The 20,709-nt window shown below is 42.4% G+C and overlaps 1 protein-coding gene across 3 annotated transcripts in view; it reads right to left on the bottom strand.

Annotated features, from left to right (window-relative positions):
• The window catches only part of LOC106563243 (myosin-IIIb), a 49,288-nt gene extending 29,182 nt beyond the window's left edge, over positions 1-20,106 (bottom strand). For 2 of the 3 annotated variants that reach the window (XR_014379448.1, XM_082958185.1), the window contains exons 1-4: positions 19,754-20,105; positions 17,252-17,317; positions 16,769-16,899; positions 6,322-6,424 (exon numbers count right to left, since the gene is read on the bottom strand). Coding sequence is in view for 1 of the 3 variants with exons in the window: in XM_082958185.1 (XP_082814311.1) it covers positions 6,322-6,424; positions 16,769-16,899; positions 17,252-17,317; positions 19,754-19,855 (402 nt within the window). In the remaining 2 variants the exon portion in view is untranslated. Of the gene's footprint in view, positions 1-6,321; positions 6,425-16,768; positions 16,900-17,251; positions 17,318-19,753 lie in introns of all 3 variants that reach the window. The other variant, XR_014379449.1, reaches the window with a different exon arrangement.
• Positions 20,107-20,709: the final 603 nt, after the last annotated feature.

Raw genomic sequence — 20,709 nt, 5'->3', positions numbered from 1 at the left:
ACCATCCTCAACATGCGTCTAATGACATTTCAAAGGGATGTGCATTAGAGCATACTTCTCCAATATCAAAGCAGATAACCTTTGGTCATGATGGATGACAATCTCACACCATAATACTGTATATGTAGCCATTACATAAAGCTATCATAGCATCACTTGATTGATGCTATATCACTGAACACTACTATGAATGAGGGGTTACACACAGCATAGTTAATACAACAGAAGACAGAGACCATCTCTCCTGCCCCCTTCCCCTCAAGTGGTCAACAATGCTGAACAGGGGCGCAACTTTGGTTTCAGAAGTGGGATTCTACTTTTATTTTTTTTTATCCAGTCGGATGCACACTCCAAAACAGCCTACCCGACCGCTCGGAGGCGGCCGCATGGTCCTGAAGCACACCGTTGCCTTCTTTTGTACCACATTCCAATGATAGGATTTTCGTCCCCCTCAGTCTTATCTCAGAATGTGGGCCCCCCGTCCTCAATCTACACACATTACCCTACAATGACAAAGCGAAAACAGGTTTTTAGACATTTTTGCACATTCAAAAAATATATATATATACACCTTATTTACGTAAGTATTCAGATCCTTTGCTATGAGACTAGAAAATAATCATCCTTGAGATGTTACTACAATTTCATTGGAGTCCACCTGTGGTCAATTCAATTGATTGGACATGATTTGGAAAGACGCACAAAGCTGTCTGTCTATATACAGTGGTTGGGGAAAGTATTTGATCCCATGCTGATTTTGTACGTTTGCCCACTTACAAAGAAATGATCAGTCTATAATTTTAATGGTAGGTTTATTTGAACAGTGAGAGACAGAATAACAACAAAAAAATCCAGAAAAACGCATGTCAAAAATGTCATAAAATGATTTGCATTTTAATGACGGAAATAAGTATTTGACCCCCTCTCAATCAGAAAGATTTCTGGCTCCCAGGTGTCTTTTATACAGGTAACGAGCTGAGATTAGGAGCACACTCTTAAAGGTACTGCTCCTAACCGTAGCTTGTTACCTGTAAAAAAAAAAAAAAAAACTGTTCACAGAAGCAATCAATTAGATTCCAAACTCTCCACCATGGCCAAGACCAAAGAGCTCTCCAAGGATGTCAGGGACAAGATTGTAGACCTACACAAGGCTGGAATGAGCTACAAGACCATCGCCAAGCAGCTTGGTGAGAAGGTGACAACATTTGGTGCGATTATTCGCAAATGGAAGAAACACAAAAGAACTGTCAATATCCCTCGGCCTGGGGCTCCATGCAAGATCTCACCTCGTGGAGTTGCAATGATCATGAGAACGGTGAGGAATCTGCCCAGACCTACACGGGAGGATCTTGTCAATGATCTCAAGGCAGCTGGGACCATAGTCACCAAGAAAACAATTGGTAACACACTACGCTGTGAAGGACTGAAATCCTGCAGCGCCCGCAAGGTCCCCCTGCTCAAGAAAGCACAAAGACATGCCCGTCTGAAGTTTGTCAATGAACATCTGAATGATTCAGAGGACAACTGTGTGAAAGTGTTGTGGTCAGATGAGACCAAAATGGAGCTCTTTGGCATCAACTCAACTCGCCGTGTTTGGAGGAGGAGGAATGCTGCCTATGACCCAAGAACACCATCTCCACCATCAAACATGGAGGTGGAAACATTATGCTTTGGGGGTGTTTTTCTGCTAAGGGGACAGGACAACGACACCGCATCAAAGAGACGATGGACGGGGCCATGTACCGTCAACTCTCATGTTTTGCAGAGGGGTCAAATACTTATTTCCCTCATTAAAATACAAATCAATTTATAACATTTTTTTACATGCATTTTTCTGGATTTTTGTGTTGTTATTCTGTCTCTCACTGTTCAAATAAACCTACTATTAAAATTATAGACTGATCATTTCTTTGTAAGTGGGCAAACGTACAAAATCAGCACGGCATCAAATACTTTTCCCCCCCCACTGTAAAGGTCCCACAGTTGACAGTGCATGTCAGAGCCATGAGGTTGAAGTAAATGCTCCATAGCCCTGCCATACAGGATTAAGTCAGGGCACAGATCTGGGGAAGGGTACCAAAACATTTCTGCAGCACTGAAGGTGCCCAAGAACAGTGGCCTCCATCATTCGTAAATGGAAGAGGTTTGGAACCATCAAGACTCTTCCTAGAGCTGGCTGCCCAACAAACTGAGCAATCAGGGGAGAAGGGACTTGGTCAGGGAGGTGACCAAGAACCCTAATGGTCACTGACAGAGCTCCAGAGTTCCTCTGTGGAGATGGGAGAACCTTCCAGAAGGCCAACCATCTCTTCAGCCCTCCACCAATCAGGCCTTTATGATAGAGTGGCCAGATGGAAGCCACCCCTCAGTAAAAGGCACGACATCTCGCCTGGAGTTCGCCGAAAGGAACCTAAAGGACTCTTCGACCATAAGAAACAAGATCCTCTGGTCTGATGAAATGAAGATTGAACTCTTTGGCCTGAATGCCAAGCGTCACTTCTGGAGGAAACGTGGCACCATCCTACCGTGAAGCATGGGTGGCAGCATCATGCTGTGGGGATGTTTTTCAGCGGCTTGGACTGGGAGACTAGTCAGGATCGAGGGAAAGACGAACAGAGCAAAGTACAGAGAGATCCTTGATGAAAACCTGCTCCAGAGCACTCAGGACCTCAGACTGGGGCGAAGGTTCACCTTCCAACAGGACAACGACCCTAAGTACACAGCCAAGAGAACACAGGAGTGGCTTCGGGACAAGTCTCTGAATGTCCTTGAGTGGCCCAGCCAGAGCCTGGACTTGAACCCGATCGAACATCTGTGGAGAGGCCTGAAAATAGCTGTGCAGCGACGCTCCCCATTCATCCTGCCAGAGCTTGAGAGGATCTGCAGAGAAGAATGGGAGAAACTCCCTAAATACAGGTGTGCCAAGCTTGTAGCCTCAAACCCAAGAAGACTTGAGGCTGTAATCGCTGCCAAAAGGTCCTTCAACAAAGCACCGAGTAAAGGGTCTGAATACTTATGTAAGTGTGATACTTATAAAAACCTGTTTTTGACTTGTCAGTATGGGGTGTTGTGTGTAGACTGATGAGGTGAAAAAACGATTTAATACATTTTAGAATAAGACTGTAACGTAACAATGTAGAAAAAGTCAAGGAGTCTGAATACTTTCCAAATGCACTGTATAGGCATAAAATGGTAGTAGAATCCAGAATTTGTTTTTGTAGCATTGGAGTGAACCTTGAGCTAATACAGGCCAGACAAAACACACAAGACAGTCCAGTCTTATCTAGGTATCTCTATAATTCCTCATTTACTTCAGACTTAGAGGGTTTCCTCCTCTCATTTTTATAAACAAACCAAATAAAATGTCCTACGAAGTCAAACTGGATGTAGCCAATCCAATGTGTAGCATTTCTGGACTGGGATTCCATATTGGGCGAGTTCAAACCGGTATACTCCACTGTGCAGTCTCATCAGTTACACATCTAACTAGAAAAACATGCTTTTGTGTTACTGGGTAATGTTTTGCCATTTGACTTAGACAAGACTCAGCAGTTTCAGTTGGCCCCATGGTAAATAGTAGGTAACCTGAGACTACCGTCTACGAGTGGTGTGCAATGAAATGAGGTCTACGCCAATTGGTTAATTTCCCAAGTGTGGGTCTCTGCATAGTGCATGGTGTGCTCTGTTGTTGTTGTTACAGAATGTTGAATACTGGGACTTAGGTAACCTAACCTGTTCGACGTTATTATACCTTCTAGAACACAACTCTTTATCACTGCTACATCCTTTGAACAAGCAGTGGGCAGGCCTATGGGAATACAACAATCAACGCTATTTTAAGAAAAGCCAAACCCTTTCTTTGATGCAATCGTGACATTTCATTGTTTCTCTCCCATAAAAGAAAACACGTCAACCTGAAGGTGGGAACGTAAAAGAACAAAGTATGACCTTAAACATCCCTTTTTCCACGGAGTGACTCACTAAAATGGCTAACACACAGACTTTGGAATGATGTCGCGTTCAAAACAACTGGGAACTCCGGGGAAAAAAACAAGCTCCGACTGGAAAAAATTGATTTGAACGGTCATCCAACTCGGGAACTTGGGCCTCTTTCTAGAGTGCCAACTTTCTGACCTGAAGATCACTGACGTCATGATTTGACCTTGTATTTTTCAGAGTTCCCGGTTGTTTTGAATGCGGAATGAGTGTTACGAGCAGGTCACAAGCCCTGTATTTACCGTGACAACTACACACAGAGATGAATATCAAGATGATGTCATCAAGGTGTGACCACACGTCCTTCATCAGTCCATCAGTGCTACATACTCTGAAAATAAGTTGGCAAAGTAGCCTTGGATCAACAACATCCAACTCCTATTCAAACTATGTCTGAGGCATTGGCAATAAGAGGAGTGTACCATTCTGTTCATATCATGCAAATTCCATGTCCATATTGATTTAAATTGAGGTATGAGGGCAAGCCTGAGGTGCGGTAGAAGGGACGTGTCGAAACTTGTCTAGCTGCAGTATGTCTCATACCTGCAGCAGCCAACCCAATTTGTTATTACTGTCATTTGTCTGATATACAGTGAGGGAAAAAAGTATTTGATCCCCTGCTGATTTTGTACATTTGCCCAATGACAAAGAAATTATCAGTCTATAATTTTAATAGTAGGTTTATTTGAACAGTGAGAGACAGAATAACAACACAAAAATCCAGAAAAACGCATGTCAAAAATGTTATAAATTGATTTGTATTTTAATGAGGGAAATAAGTATTTGACCCCTCTGCAAAACATGACTTAGTACTTGGTGGCAAAACCCTTGTTGGCAATCACAGAGGTCAGACGTTTCTTGTAGTTGGCCACCAGGTGTGCACACATCTCACGAGGGATTTTGTCCCACTCCTCTTTGCAGATCTTCTCCAAGTCATTAAGGTTTCGAGGCTGACGTTTGGCAACTCGAACCTTCAGCTCCCTCCACAGATTTTCTATGGGATTAAGGTCTGGAGACTGGCTAGGCCACTCCAGGACCTTAATGTGCTTCTTCTTGAGCCACTCCTTTGTTGCCTTGGCCGTGTGTTTTGGGTCATTGTCATGCGGGAATACCCATCCACGACCCATTTTCAATGCCCTGGCTGAGGGAAGGAGGTTTTCACCCAAGACTTGACGGTACATGGCCCCGTCCATCGTCCCTTTGATGAGGTGAAGTTGCCCTGTCCCCTTAGCAGAAAAACACCCCCAAAGCATAATGTTTCCACCTCCATGTTTGACGGTGGGGATGGTGTTCTTGGGGTCATAGGCAGCATTCCTCCTCCTCCAAACACGACGAGTTGAGTTGATGCCAAAGAGCTCAATTTTGGTCTCATCTGACCACAACACTTTTACACAGTTGTCCTCTGAATCATTCAGATGTTCATTGGCAAACTTCAGACGGGCATGTATATGTGCTTTCTTGAGCAGGGGGACCTTGCGGGCGCTGCAGGATTTCAGTCCTTCACGGCGTAGTGTGTTACCAATTGTTTTCTTGGTGACTATGGTCCCAGCTGCCTTGAGATCATTGACAAGATCCTCCCGTGTAGTTCTGGGCAGATTCCTCACCGTTCTCATGATCATTGCAACTCCACGAGGTGAGATCTTGCATGGAGCCCCAGGCCAAGGGAGATTGACAGTTCTTTTGTGTTTCTTCCATTTGCGAATAATCGCACCAACTGTTGTCACCTTCTCACCAAGCTGCTTGGCGATGGTCTTGTAGCCCATTCCAGCCTTGTGTAGGTCTACAATCTTGTCCCTGACATCCTTGGAGAGCTCTTTGGTCTTGGCCATGGTGGAGAGTTTGGAATCTGATTGATTGATTGCTTCTGTGGACAGGTGTCTTTTATACAGGTAACAAACTGAGATTAGGAGCACTCCCTTTAAGAGTGTGCTCCTAATCTCAGCTCGTTACCTGTTTAAAAGAAACCTGGGAGCCAGAAATCTTTCTGATTGAGAGGGGGTCAAATACTTATTTCCCTCAATACTATGCAAATGAATTTAGAACATTTTTGACATGCGTTTTTCTGGATTTTTTTGTTATTCTGTCTCTCACTGTTCAAATAAACCTACCATTAAAATTATAGACTGATCATTTCTTTGTCAGAGGGCAAACGTACAAAATCAGCAGGGGATCAAATACTTTTTTCCCCTCACTGTAAGTCAGCATTGTTATAATAACAGACCTATGTCTTCCCGGCAATTTCTGTTGCTCATAGTATGAGAATGACAGATCTCTTTCCTGCAATATGTTAGCATTGGTGTAGGTATGCGCATGGTAGAGTCTTACCTGTAGTATCTGTTGCTCCAGCTGTGAGTTGGCTCTGCACAGCTCCATGATCTGTCTGAGCAGCAGCTTGGTGCTCTCGGTCTTCCCTGCTCCACTCTCCCCACTGTGTAACAAAGTACAGGAGACCATTGTAAATAAGTGCCAGTGTATCAGTGGTGCTATATAGCACGGCTGTAGTACAACATTGAATAAGGCCATTTTCTCAATTGCTCCAATTCAAATGAGAAAAAAAAAAGCAGTGCATTGCTAGAATACACAGACTAAAGCAATAGACTTTCTTAACACTGACTGGCAGATTCATTTGGCACAGGTAACACAATACAGTATCACCTCAGAATGTCGTCCGACTTTTTAATCTACCTTGTTCAGAACCATATTCCTAATTAAGCTAGGCTTCAACATGATTGTTTACAAATGTGTTCATGTTTCTAGTGACCCAGAATTAGAAGGACATTTGGCAGCCAAATTACAGGAGCTTGATGTATCTCTAGCAAACTGATAAACAGTACACATGAGTGAGTACTTGAAAACCAGTGCAGGGTTTTGCATGAGCAATAGGACATGCAAATGTGCATGTGCAGCTGATAGTGTAGCCTAAATACAGTGAAGCTACTGTTGATGCCAGGATTCGCCATTCTGCCAAGAGGAGAAAGCCAAGCGTGGCCTAGGGCTATTGTTATAAGATCTGATTGCAAATGGCATTTCACAAATAAAATATTTGTAAATCTAATTTAAATGTTTCCATCAGCGCTGGTTGTTTTTCCATTATTCCATCAGTATTCTTGACTTTCTGCATAACGTTTGCGTAAAAAAACTTCAACTCTACATTCACCAACTGCAAGTTCATGTCCAAGAACAACACTCAGTTTAAAATCCTGGAAGAACTGATAAGGCTTGGCGGTTGAATGCATTTCTTCCTTATCCCCAAGGAAGGTCTAGGCTCCATGGCAACTCTATAGCATATTTATTGGCCAACAATGAAGCAAAAAGTAAAAAAAGAAAGTCAAAATAAAACAAAAAGTTTGAATGACACGCTGTATTGTTACAGCGAATGCCTGTTAGCCTGGGGCTGATGCATTGCAGGTGTTTATACACACACTCTCATTCAAATGCACACACATACACACACGTAAATAGTGCCATACATGCACTCAAATATATTCAGTTGGCTTTGCTTTCATGATTTTTGCTGTCCATTTTCCTTTGTCTTTCTCATTTGATGGTCGTTGGTGTATTGGGGGACAGGGGTTGTGGGGGGCAAAACTGTCAACGTAATATAATAGACATTTTGTATATCGAACATTTTACCCCTTTTGCATTAAAATAACATTTGGGTATATCTACGCATTTAGGCTAGTGTTTTCTCTCCCTGTCATTGTATACTGTAGGTCATAGGGGCAGCAGGGTAGCCTAGTGGTTAGAGCGTTGGGCTAGTAACCGAAAGGTTGCAAGTTTGTTCTTAACTGACTTGCCTAGTTAAATAATGGCCTATGGCGATATGGCCTAAAAGTAATATAAAAAAAATAAAAAATACATATCTGAGATGTCTAAGAGATCTACATTTCTTGTATTTCTAAAAACAAATTAAAAAAGGGCAAGAGAATTCTTAACTGAATTTTCTTTATTAAAATAAAATATATATACACTGCTCAAAAAAATAAAGGGAACACTTAAACAACACATCCTAGATCTGAATGAAAGAAATAATCTTATTAAATACTTTTTTCTTTACATAGTTGAATGTGCTGACAACAAATTCACACAAAAATAATCAATGGAAATCCAATTTATCAACCCATGGAGGTCTGGATTTGGAGTCACACTCAAAATTTAAGTGGAAAACCACACTACAGGCTGATCCAACTTTGATGTAATGTCCTTAAAACAAGTCAAAATGAGGCTCAGTAGTGTGTGTGGCCTCCACGTGCCTGTATGACCTCCCTACAATGCCTGGGCATGCTCCTGATGAGGTGGCAGATGGTCTCCTGAGGGATCTCCTCCCAGACCTGGACTAAAGCATCCGCCAACTCCTGGACAGTCTGTGGTGCAACGTGGCGTTGGTGGATGGAGCGAGACATGATGTCCCAGATGTGCTCAATTGGATTCAGGTCTGGGGAACAGGCGGGCCAGTCCATATCATCAATGCCTTCCTCTTGCAGGAACTGCTGACACACTCCAGCCACATGAGGTCTAGCATTGTCTTGCATTAGGAGGAACCCAGGGCCAACCGCACCAGCATATGATCTCACAAGGGGTCTGAGGATCTCATCTCGGTACCTAATGGCAGTCAGGCTACCTCTGGCGAGCACATGGAGGGCTGTGCGGCCCCCCAAAGAAATGCCACCCCACACCATGACTGACCCACCGCCAAACCAGTCATGCTGGAGGATGTTGCAGGCAGCAGAACGTTCTCCACGGCGTCTCCAGACTCTGTCACGTCTGTCACATGTGCTCAGTGTGAACCTGCTTTCATCTGTGAAGAGCACAGGGTGCCAGTGGCGAATTTGCCAATCTTGGTGTTCTCTGGCAAATGCCAAAACGTCCTGCACGGTGTTGGGCTGTAAGCACAACCCCCACCTGTGGATGTCGGGGCCTCATACCACCCTCATGGAGTCTGTTTCTGACCGTTTGAGCAGACACATGCACATTTATGGCCTGCTGGAGGTCATTTTGCAGGGCTCTGGCAGTGCTCCTCCTGCTCCTCCTTGCACAAAGGCGGAGGTAGCGGTCCTGCTGCTGGGTTGTTGCCCTCCTACGGCCTCCTCCACGTCTCCTGATGTACTGGCCTGTCTCCTGGTAGCGCCTCCATGCTCTGGACACTACGCTGACAGACACAGCAAACCTTCTTGCCACAGCTCGCATTGATGTGCCATCCTGGATGAGCTGCACTACCTGAGCCACTTGTGTGGGTTGTAGACTCCGTCTCATGCTACCACTAGAGTGAAAGCACCGCCAGCATTCAAAAGTGATCAAAACATCAGCCAGGAAGCATAGGAACTGAGAAGCGGTCTGTGGTCCCCACCTGCTGAACCACTCCTTTATTGGGGGTGTCTTGCTTATTGCCTATAATTTCTACCTGTTGTCTATTCCATTTGCACAACAGCATGTGAAATTTATTGTCAATCAGTGTTGCTTCCTAAGTGGACAGTTTGATTTCACAGATACATATATACACACACGGCCTCAAGGCCTATTTGTGCAAAACAAATGAATAACACACACCCCCACGTCTATTCTATTGTTTAAGAATGTTTGACCACTAGCTGTTTGAATATGGAATTTAAATAATCATTTTTGGGAATACAACAATCAGTTGCTCAAGCGCAATGTTTTTATCATGTTGCTCCTGCTGTCAGTTGTCATGCACACCTGTCGGTCTTCGCTCATCTTCCACGATGCCAGAGAGTCTTTAAGAAGTAAGACGTGGCTTGGCAGCTGATATTTGTGGTCAACTGTACCGATCAGCTTTTTGAAGACTGACTTTTCTACTGTAAAGATTGGAACCATATCCTTCGCCATGTAATAGGTCAATGCATCCGTTCTCCCACCTCAAACTTCTCTTATCATAAGGGATTACGTTTCCATGTCGGTGGAACTCTTACCGCCGCGGTTACAATTTGTGAAAGGCTGTCTAGGGTTGTGATTGGTGGATAACCTCTATGCACGTGTTGTCACGCAATTGGGACATGATTCGACATTGGGCTGACAGAAGAGACAGTGAGATGCTGCATTTGTAAAACATTATAACAGAACCTCGATTATTGCGATACAGGCATTTTCCATATCGTGCTAAAACAAACTCAAATATATCGGCCAGCCCTAGTAGGTCGTCAATCACATTCCTTCCTTGTTGCCTAAACAATTATCAGCCACATTCAGCCCCTCCCACCGCCTGACTGGCTCATTCATCAGTGGCATCGCTGTAACCCAGAACGACTGGCCCCATTCAAACACTGCTGGGGCTGCTTGGAAGGCGTGCGCTTGGAACAACAAATGGGCAAATACTATACAACCAACAACCGCATAGATCGGTAAAAGTGCATTAGTCCTTCCATTCATGCATTCCATTCAAGTATTTAAGCCCCCCTCTTTCCAGATGGATCCACAAGCTTCTGTGGATGTAAAACAGAACATCTCACTTTCATTGTAGGGTCGATATAGTTTCAGCAAACGTTTACCAATCAACATGTCCACAGATGCAAACTATCTGGTGTTCACCCTTCCAGTCCACAAATCATTTGCAATAACACCTGTTTCCGGCCCTGAATACCCTCATGTATCACTTTCCTAAAAAGGACACAGCTGGAGATACACATCCTGTAGATACATGTATCTGCAATACTAGAATCCATGGTCTGGTTTGCTGATGTGACTTTTCAGTCTAAAGTTGTATGTTATGCCATTTGGCCTTAGAGAAAAGGGATAAAAGTGGCTTAAATGTTTAAACATTCACACGCAGGTTGCATACATTTCAATTTCATTTAAGTGACATAGTGTTTGAAATTACAGTATTAAAATCTATACACCAACATCTAAAAAAAACACACAAAAAAACACAAGGTCTGTAGCCTGCAGCAGTGGAGAGCAAAGTACAGTACAACATATCCTCCACTGGAATGATTGACAGGGCTAAAGTTAAGCTCCTAAACTTCTGATAAACCCATTGAGGAGAACCTCCCTCGTGTTAACCAAGTTTACTGTAGGTTTATGCCGGGGCAGACCTTCAGTATAAGTTTATTCCTTAGGGAGGGATCAACATTACTGTAGTGGAAACCTCTGTAACTTGATACCGGATGCTGCAGTCACATGTGATCTGACCAAGCTCCACTGCTATAGTGGTATTGTAATTAAGAGCCCCAAAACTGCTGTAAAATCATTTCCATTAGATTTTTGGGGGATAACTATAGAAATCTAGGATAACACAGGAACCATGAGGAGAGTAGGTTATGAGAAATGCTCAGATGAGGGGATTTGCAGAGAGAGAGGAGAGAGAAAGAAAGGGAGAGTAAAAAAAATATGTTTTTCTTCCATCTGCAATAAAAGGGTGCCATATTTCACGCTAGATGAAGGTCACCAGAGGCAGATAAGGAAAAACAGTGTGTTCTCACCAGGAGGCTACACAAGACCTCTTCACTATGGCAGCATATAGCAGCAGGATAATGCTGACATGACACAAGCCTGCTGATCTGCAGCCACAACAAACACGGACACAGCTAAGCTGTCAATGTCAGCATAAAAGAGAACCGCTAACGCTGAGCAAAGCACAACCACCTGACATTGGTGTTTGTTGCCGTTTGTCGGGAAATGTCTGGATAGTGTTCAAGACAGCTTCTAAAAAATAACCTTTCACACTATCGTGCCAACCCAAACTGAACCATGCTTGTAACAACGGTTAATGTAATAACTTGCCGGTAAACGTAACAAAACATTGAACAGGATGTATATCTCCCGCTGTGTCCTTTAAGGGACAGTTAGAAATTTACTGGGGTGGGAGGGCAGTCCAAAATAGGAGGGAATAGAGGGTTGATCAACTGTTTTTTGTTGCTTTGGGGAGGGTTGTGTTTTTTTTTAAATTGGACACAGGGGAGGGTAGTACATTTTTCCCCCTGGTTTTACTATATAAACATTTCTTCAATAGCCAAATGTCCTCATCTGCTTGCATGTGCCTCCACTATTAAGGTATTTTGGTACTCCCGTATGCACTACGCTTTTCCACACGCTAGTCTACTAGTCTGTCTAATCCTGTCCTCTTTCCACCATTCAGAGACAATAGTGGTAGGTGGATCGTTTGTCCAGATCTACAATAAGCAATCATACCACAAATAAAATCATTCAAATCTGCACCAATTTTCAATATAAATCCACAAGAACATAGAGGAATAGCTGATAGGCAGTGGAGAGGCCAGGTGCATCATTACGCATTAAAGAACAGTGAAGACATGAGAAACGCAGCTCAAAAATCTCCCCTATTGATCTTGTTTTAGATGTGGCATAAACACAACCAGTCACAATGTTTTAATCTGATTAGACTACTTAAAAAGTATCCTTTAGGCTACCTGTGCATGTTCATCCACTCTACTAATTCCAGCATCCAAACCGGTCATTTGATGAATGGAAATAGACATCTGTTACAAACCCCAACAAGTTTAATGAAAGTGAGCTTGTCCATGCTGTTAACGCAAGTGGTAAAGTCGATATCCACATTCATAAACACAGGGTCGCTACAGTTATTGTTATTTGAGGTTGTAATCATCATTTTTTTGGTTAATTCAATGATGGGAGAGGCGTGTGCAATTTTTAAGTACAAGGGGATGTTCATGTCATTTTTTTATGACTGCTCGAGTAAAAACATTCAATAATTAAAGCTGCAAGCAGCTTTTCTGGGGTTCAGATGTGTGTCCACTATGCCAACATCAGGAAAAATTGGACACATTGTCCTAGGATGAGTTATTTTTGTAGTGTTTACTAAACTTGCCAAATATCAGAACACACAATCAAGCTGCTCATGCAATATGCTTTTCAGGTTTTTTGGACCATTTTTAATGATGTTGACCACTTTAAACATTTTCTCCAGGACTGCTGGACCCATCAGCACCAAATTTGGTACATATCATCTATGTATCCACATTTTTAAAGAAGAGGAATAATAAAAGCCAACAAATACAATAGCTTTCACGAGCTTCGCTGCTAAACCCCTAATAAATAACAGAGGTATCCTTTGGGTGCTAGAATTCATAGTTTTTGATAAAAATATAATTTGTGTGACGTCAGAACTCCAGTCCGCCCACACCAGTCGCCGCGCAACTCCATCGTGGAGTTGGATTTAGTGAGCTAGTTTCTGCACAGAAATAAACCAGTCAGTAAGTGGGCTCCCGAGTGGCGCAGCGGTCTAAGGAACTGCATCTCAGTGCTAGAGGCGTCACTACAAACACCGTGGTTCGAATCCAGGCTGTATCACAACCGGCCATGATTCGGAGTCCAATAGGGCGACGCACAATTGCCGTCGTCCGGGTTTGGCCGGTGTAGGCTGTCATTGTAAATAACAATTTGTTCTTAACTGACTTTCATATATATATATATATATATCAACCATTCAGCTCAAACCCACCAGATATTTCTAATATAAAATAACTGGTAATACTGTAATAAAAACAGGTTGACATTTAAAGCATTTAAAGAATCTGCAGCATTTACTCAATGCAATCTTCGCGACAGGGGTAAGATTGCCTTTAAATGGTGAATAGCCGAAAAGGGGTGACTGAATCCTGGCCTAAGTAAAGATGTGTTCTATTGCAACTTTAATTTAGAAAATTCCATTCCACTGATGTCATGAATGGTTTCATAAAAGGTTTCATGAATGCCAATCTACAATCAAGTAAAGTGTTACCCGAGTGTATGTGCGTCTACATTTCAATTTGGTTTGGTAGTTTGGTGAATCACACTTCACCAAACTATGTCTCCATGTATGAATATGCAGTTAATTTGGTGTGTGTACATTTCAATGTGTGCGTCTTTACATTCACCGGCAAATGTATTTAGGTACACCATCTAGGACCGGGTCAGACTTCCCATTGCCTCCAGAACAGCCTAATTCTTCGGGGAATTCTACAAGATGTCGGAAACATTCCACAGGGATGTTGGTCCATGCTAATGCGATGGCATTCAGTTGCTACAGATTGGACGGCGGTACATTCATGCTGTGAACAGCTCATTCCATCTCATCCCAAAGATGCTCGATTGGGTTGAGGTCTGGGGACTGCGCAGGCCACAAGTAAACTGAATTCGCTGTCATGTTCCAGGCAATGTTTTTCCCCTCAATTGTCCAGTGTTGGTGATCGCGTGCCCACTGGAGCCACTTCTTGTTTTTAGCTGATAGGAGACAAACCCGGTGTGGTCATCTGCTGCAATAGCCCATCCGTGACAAGGATCGACAAGTTGTTCATTCCAAGATGCCATTCTGCAAATCCCTGTTGTACTACGCCGTTATTGGTCTGTTTGTGGCCCGCCTCTTAGCTTGCACTATTCTTGCCATTTTCCTTCGACAAGCTGTTTCCGCTACAGGACTTCCACCGAATTAATGTTTATTGCACCATTCTAGGCAAACCCTTGACACTGTCGTGTGTGAAAACCCCCGGAGGGTGGCTGTTTCTGAGATCGTGGATCCAGCTCACCTGGAACCAACAATCATACCACACTCAGTCGCTTAGGTCACTTGTTTTGCCCCTTCTAACGCTCAATAGAACAGTAACTAAAGATGCCTGTCTACATGCTTTATATAGCAAGCCACATTACTCCCTATCTGCAGGAGCGATCCATTTGAGAACGGGGTGGTGTAGCTAATAAACTGGCCGGTGAGTGTATGTCTACGACTGTGCATGTGTGTATATTTCAATGTGTGCTTGTGAGTGTTCCTGTATGATGGGTATGTATGTGTTTGAGTTGTAATTGTCAGTGGGTGGTAGTACAGTTGAAGTCGGAAGTTTAGCCAAATACATTTTTTTTTTTTTTTATTCAGTTTTTCACAATTCCTGACATTTAATCCTAGTAAAAATTCCCTGTCTTCGGTCAGTTAGGATCACCACTTTATTTTAAGAATGTGAAATGTCAGAATAGAGAGAATTATTTATTTCAGCTTTTATTTCTTTCATCACATTCCCAGTGGGTCAGAAGTTTACATACACTCAATTAGTATTTGGTAGTATTGCCTTTAAATTGATTAACTTGGGTATAACGTTTTGGGAAGCCTTTCACAAGCTTCCCACAATAAGTTGGGTGAATTTTGGCCCATTCCTCAGACAGAGCTGGTGTAACTGAGTCAGGTTTGTAGGCCTCCTTGTTCGCACACGCTTTTTCAGTTCTGCCCACAAATTTTCTATAGGATTGAGGTCAGGGCTTTGTGATGGCCACTCCAATACCTTGACTTTGTTATCCTTAAGCCATTTTGCCACAACTTTGGAAGTACGTTTGGGGTCATTGTCCATTTGGAAGACCCATTTGCGACCAAGCTTTAACTTCCTGACTGATGTCTTGAGATGTTGCTTCAATATATCCACACAATTTTCCTTCATGATGCCATCTATTTTGTGAAGTGCACCAGTCCCTCCTGCAGCAAAACACCCCCACAACATGATGCTGCAACCCCCGTGCTTCACAGTTGGGATGGTTTTCTTCAGCTTGCAAGCCTCCCCCTTTTTCCTCCAAACGATGGTCATTATGGCCAAACAGTTCTGTTTTTGTTTCATCAGACCAGAGGACATTTCTCCAAAAAGTAACATTTTTGTCCCCATGTGCAGTTGCAAACCATAGTCTTCCTTGCTGAGCGGTCTTTCAGGTTATGTCGATATATTACTCGTTTTACTGTGGATATAGATACTTTTGTATCTTCTACCTCCAGCATCTTCACAAGGTCCTTTGCTGTTGTTCTGGGATTGATTTGCACTTTTCGCACCAAAATACATTCATCTCTAGGAGACAGAATGCGTCTCCTTCCTGAGCGGTATGACGGCAGCGTGGTCCCATGGTGTTTATACTTGCGTACTATTGTTTGTACAGATGAACGTGGTACCTTCAGGCGTTTGGAAATTGCTCCCAAGGATGAACCAGACTTGTGGAGGTCTACAATTTTATTTCTGAGGTCTTGGCTGATTTCTTTTGATTTTCCCATGATGTCAAGCAAAGAGGCACTGAGTTTGAAGGTAGGCTTGAAATACATCCACAGGTACACCTCCAATAGACTAATTGACATCATTTGAGTCTATCAGAAGCTTCTAAAGCCATGCCATTCTTTTCTGGAATTGTCCAAGCTGTTTAAAGGCACAGTCAACTTAGTGTTTGTAAACTTCTGACCCACTGGAATTGTGATAGATTATTTCACTGTGTCTGTAAACAATTGTTGGGAAAATGACTTGTGTCATGCACAAAGTAGATGTCCTAACCGACTTGCCAAAACTATAGTTTGTTAACAAGAAATTTGTGGAGTGGTTAAAAAACAAGTTTTAATGACTCCAACCTAAGTGTATGTAAACTTCCGACTTCAACTGTATGTGCATCAAATTGAGAAAAGTAGTACATAAAAACATTGATTTTGGTATGTTATTACATGATTGGTTGAAGCTATTACATTATTCATCCAAAAAGTTGTTACTCACCGGTTAATGTAATAATTACAGGTTAATAACGGAACATTTTATTACGTTAACCAGCAAGTTATTACATTAACCGGTTTTATTACATACAAAATCAAAAAGTTATTACAAATAGAAAAGTTATTACATTAACCGGTGTATTACATTAACCGTTGTTAGAGTGCTGGCTTGGATACTTTCTGTTCATTGTCCTTTACAACATGTTTCCAGCAACTATTATAGTGGATATATGACCAGGCTAGTCCAACACAGCTTGGCTCAGTAGTGTAAAATAAGTACTAGACTCTTAATAATGGACTCACCTGATAACAATGCATTGGTTTCGGGGTCCCGTGGCTAACCTTCCCATCATGGACTGGTAGGCCCTGTCTGCCACAGCGAATATATGAGGAGGTAGCTTGCTCTTCTCATGGTACTTATACCTCTCTGACACCTGCACAGATACAAGGAGGAACATCTTTAAAGCCATTGTCTACAAATAGTTTAGATTTTTTTTTTAAGATTACTGGTCAGTTATGTCACCTAAGATAACAAAGGCAAGCATAAGTGCTAAAGCCTCAATATTAGGGGAGCTATTCAAAAGTCCCAAAAACAATGGCACGTTCAGTGTCTAGTCCTATTCCAAGAAAATAACTTATCTTCTGGCTTGAAGTGCCTTTATTAATTGCAATATGCCAACTTTAATGTTTTCCAGGTTATAGTGAGTCACAGGATAGCTAGGGCAGCTTTTAGGAGAATGTCTGCCAGCACAGCTGAATGCTTATTGGTCTTGTGGGAGTACTTACCTCTTTCACATAGAGAGGGAGGTATTTAAATGGATTTATGGCCACCAAGATGTCCCCAATGTAGGTCTTGTAGAGATAGGCGGTAGGAGAGAAAGAGAGAAAGAGAGAGCGTTTACTAGGTTACTGGCCCAACACTTTAACCGCTAGGCTACCTGCCGCCCAATTAATGTGTACTGTACTTTCAAAGACACACCACTCCAGTGTCACTGCATAGAGTCAATGACTCTACACACATACACACTTCCACACACGCTGCAGCTACTGTCTATTATCTATCCTGTTGCCTAGTCACTTCACCCCTACCTACAGTATATGTACATATCTACCTCAATTTCGTCGTACCCCTGCACATCAACTTAGTACTGGTTCTCAACGTACAGTGTATTCGGAAAGTACTCAGAACCCTTGACTTTTTCCAAATTTTGTTGCGTTACAGACTTATTCTAAAATTGATTAAATCGTTTCCCCCCACCCCTCATTAATCTACACACACAATACCCCATAATGACAAAGCAAAAACAGTTGACATTTTTGCAAATGTATATAAACAAATAAAATAAAGAAATACCACATTTGCATAAATATTCAGACCCTTTACTCAGTACTTTGTTGAAGCACCTTTGGCAGCGATTACAGCCGAGTCTTCTTGGGTATGACGCTATAACTTGGCCCACTTGTATTTGGGGAATTTCCCCCATTCTTCTCTGCAGATCCTCTTAAGCTCTGTCTGGTTGGATGGGGTGCATCGCTGCACATGTATTTTCAGGTCTCTCCAGAGATGTTCGATCAGGTCCAATTCTGGGCTCTGGCTGGGCCACTCAAGGACATTCAGAGACAGGCCCCGAAGCCACTCCTGTGTGGTCTTGGCTGTGTCTTCCGTTCATCTTTCCCTCAAGCCTGACTAATCTTCCAGTCCCTGTCGCTGAAAAACATCCCCACAGCATAATGCTGCCACCACCATGCTTCACCGTAGGGATGGTGCAAGATTTCCTCCAGACGTGACGCTTGGCATTCAGGCCAAAGACATCAATCTTGGTTTCATCAGACCAAAGAAGCTTATTTTTCATGGTCTGAGTCCTTTAGGTGCCTTTTGGCAAACTTTAAGCGCGCTGTCGTGCCTTTTGATGAGGAGTGGCTTCCGTCTAACCACTCTAACATAAAGGCCTGATTGGTGGAGTGCTGCAGAGATGGTTGTCCTTCTGGAACGTTCTCCCATCTCCACAGAGGAACTCTGGAGCTCTGTCAGAGTGACCATTGTGTTCTTGGTCACCTCCCTGACCAAGGCCCTTCTCCCCCGATTGCTCAGTTTGGCTGGGCGGCCAGCTCTATGAAGGGTCTTGGTGGTTCCAAACTTCCTCCATTTAAGAATGATGGATGCCACTTTGTTCTTGGGGACCTTCAGTGCTGCAGAAATGTTTTGGTACCCTTCCCCAGATCTGTGCCTCGACACAATCCTGTCTTGGAGCTCTACGGACAATTCCTTCGACCTCATGGCTTGGTTTTTGTTCTGACATACACTGTTAACTGTGGGACCTTATATAGACAGGTGTGTGCCTTTCCAAATCATGTCCAATCAATTGAATTGACCACAGGTGGACTCCAATGAAGTGTTAGAATCATTTCAAGGATGGTCAATGGAAACAGGATGCACCGGAGCTCAATTTCAAGTCTCACAGCAAATAAGGTATTTCTGTTTTTTATACATTTGCAAAAATGTCTAAAAAAACTGTTGTTTTCGCTTTGCCATTATGGGGTAGTGTGTGTAGATTGATGAGGCAAAATTTTTATTTAATCCATTTTGGAATAAGGCTGTAACGTAACAAAATTTGTAAAAAGTCAAGGGGTCTGCTTTCCAAATATCTCATTGCGTATTTATTCCTTGTGTTACTATTATTATTTTTTATTATTATTTTATTTGATGTAGTCTGCATTGTTGGGAAGGGCCTAAGTAAGCGTTTCACTGTTAGTCTACACTTGTTGTTGACGAAGCATCTGACAATTACAATTTCATTTGACAAAGGTTTTGTTCTTGCAGCCAACAATGGCATGAATTAAAATGACATGTTGATATATGACTGAATATTTGTGTTGTTCATAGATCCCAACCCTTCAACATTGTTGAGTTTTTGTTTACACAAAACTTGGGGGGCCAAATAAAACCACTCCCGAGGGAATCAGTTACGAAACCCTGCCCTAACCCCTAGCACTAACGTTAGCCCTGCTAGCTAACGTTAGCTACAACAAATTGGAATTTGTAACATATCATTTTTCCTTTTTGCAAATTCGTAACATATCGTACGTAACGTATCATACAAATTGTAATTCGTTACATATCATACGAAATGGATGATGGACATCCACAAGTTAATACCATGCGAAACGTAACATATACTAAATGAATTGTATCGGATTTGCGTACAGAACAATAGGACATTGCTCTGAAAGCACGTTGCTTTCCCCAAAACAGTCACATGCACATTTCAAGTCTGAATTTATACTTACATAGATGCGATCTTGTTTGAACCGTTGACTCAGGGATTCCAACAAACTTTGTTCATCCAAATCTGACAAGGCTGCCAAATCTTCGTGGAAGACCCCCTCCATTTCTTTCTAAATCGTATTTATTCGATAAACTCGGATGCAATATTATATGTAACGTTACTGGACTATACTGAAGCTTGATAAAAACAAATTAATTTCCCTTGGTTTTCTGACATTAAAATCCAACATATGCGCCTAAAACGACAGCGATGTTATGTCGTAAAAAGGCTACTGTGACAGCAGTGCACACAGCGTAACTGAACTGAGTTTACTCTACTCCTAGGGGAGTACTGACGTTAAAAGGCGTGCAAAGCAAGGGTTCCCTCTCTTTTGTAGCTATACCGTATCCTTGGAACGTTCAATCCTGACGTCACCCCGTTGAAATGGACATTTAGAACGGTTAAAGGAAAACTCCCCAAAACGATATTTTAGTATTTGTTTCATTCGTCTATTGTTGATATAGTCCAGTCATATAGCCTTGATTGGCGGCTCGCAGTAATATTTATATTTTAAATGTACAGACTACCAGGGTTGGGGAGTAACAGATTACATGTAATGTGTTACACGTACGGGATTACAAAAAAAACTAACTATAATCTGTTAAAATATCAGCAAACAATATTGTAATCAGATTACAGATACTTCGAGGATTACTTTTAAATTCAGAAAGGATGTTTGCAAAAAAATATTTGACACTTCTGTTTTCTCAATGAAATTCAAACCAGCATTGAAAAAAAGGCGCAAATTAAATTGTTCAACGTGAGCCAGTCTGACCATAAATCAGAGACCACTATGACCACACACCAAATGTGTTTGATGGATCGCGGGAAAAGAGCAGGAATAGGCGTTTGTAGGCTACAGTCCAAACTGTTTTCCAATTGTGCGACTGCTGTCAGCATCCAAAGATGATCCAATTT

The sequence above is a fragment of the Salmo salar genome, chromosome 11 (genome assembly GCF_965601325.2).
Source record: "Salmo salar chromosome 11, fSalSal1, whole genome shotgun sequence".
In the NCBI taxonomy this organism is placed as follows: domain Eukaryota; kingdom Metazoa; phylum Chordata; class Actinopteri; order Salmoniformes; family Salmonidae; genus Salmo; species Salmo salar.
This window is presented reverse-complemented; position numbering and strand designations above follow the sequence as displayed.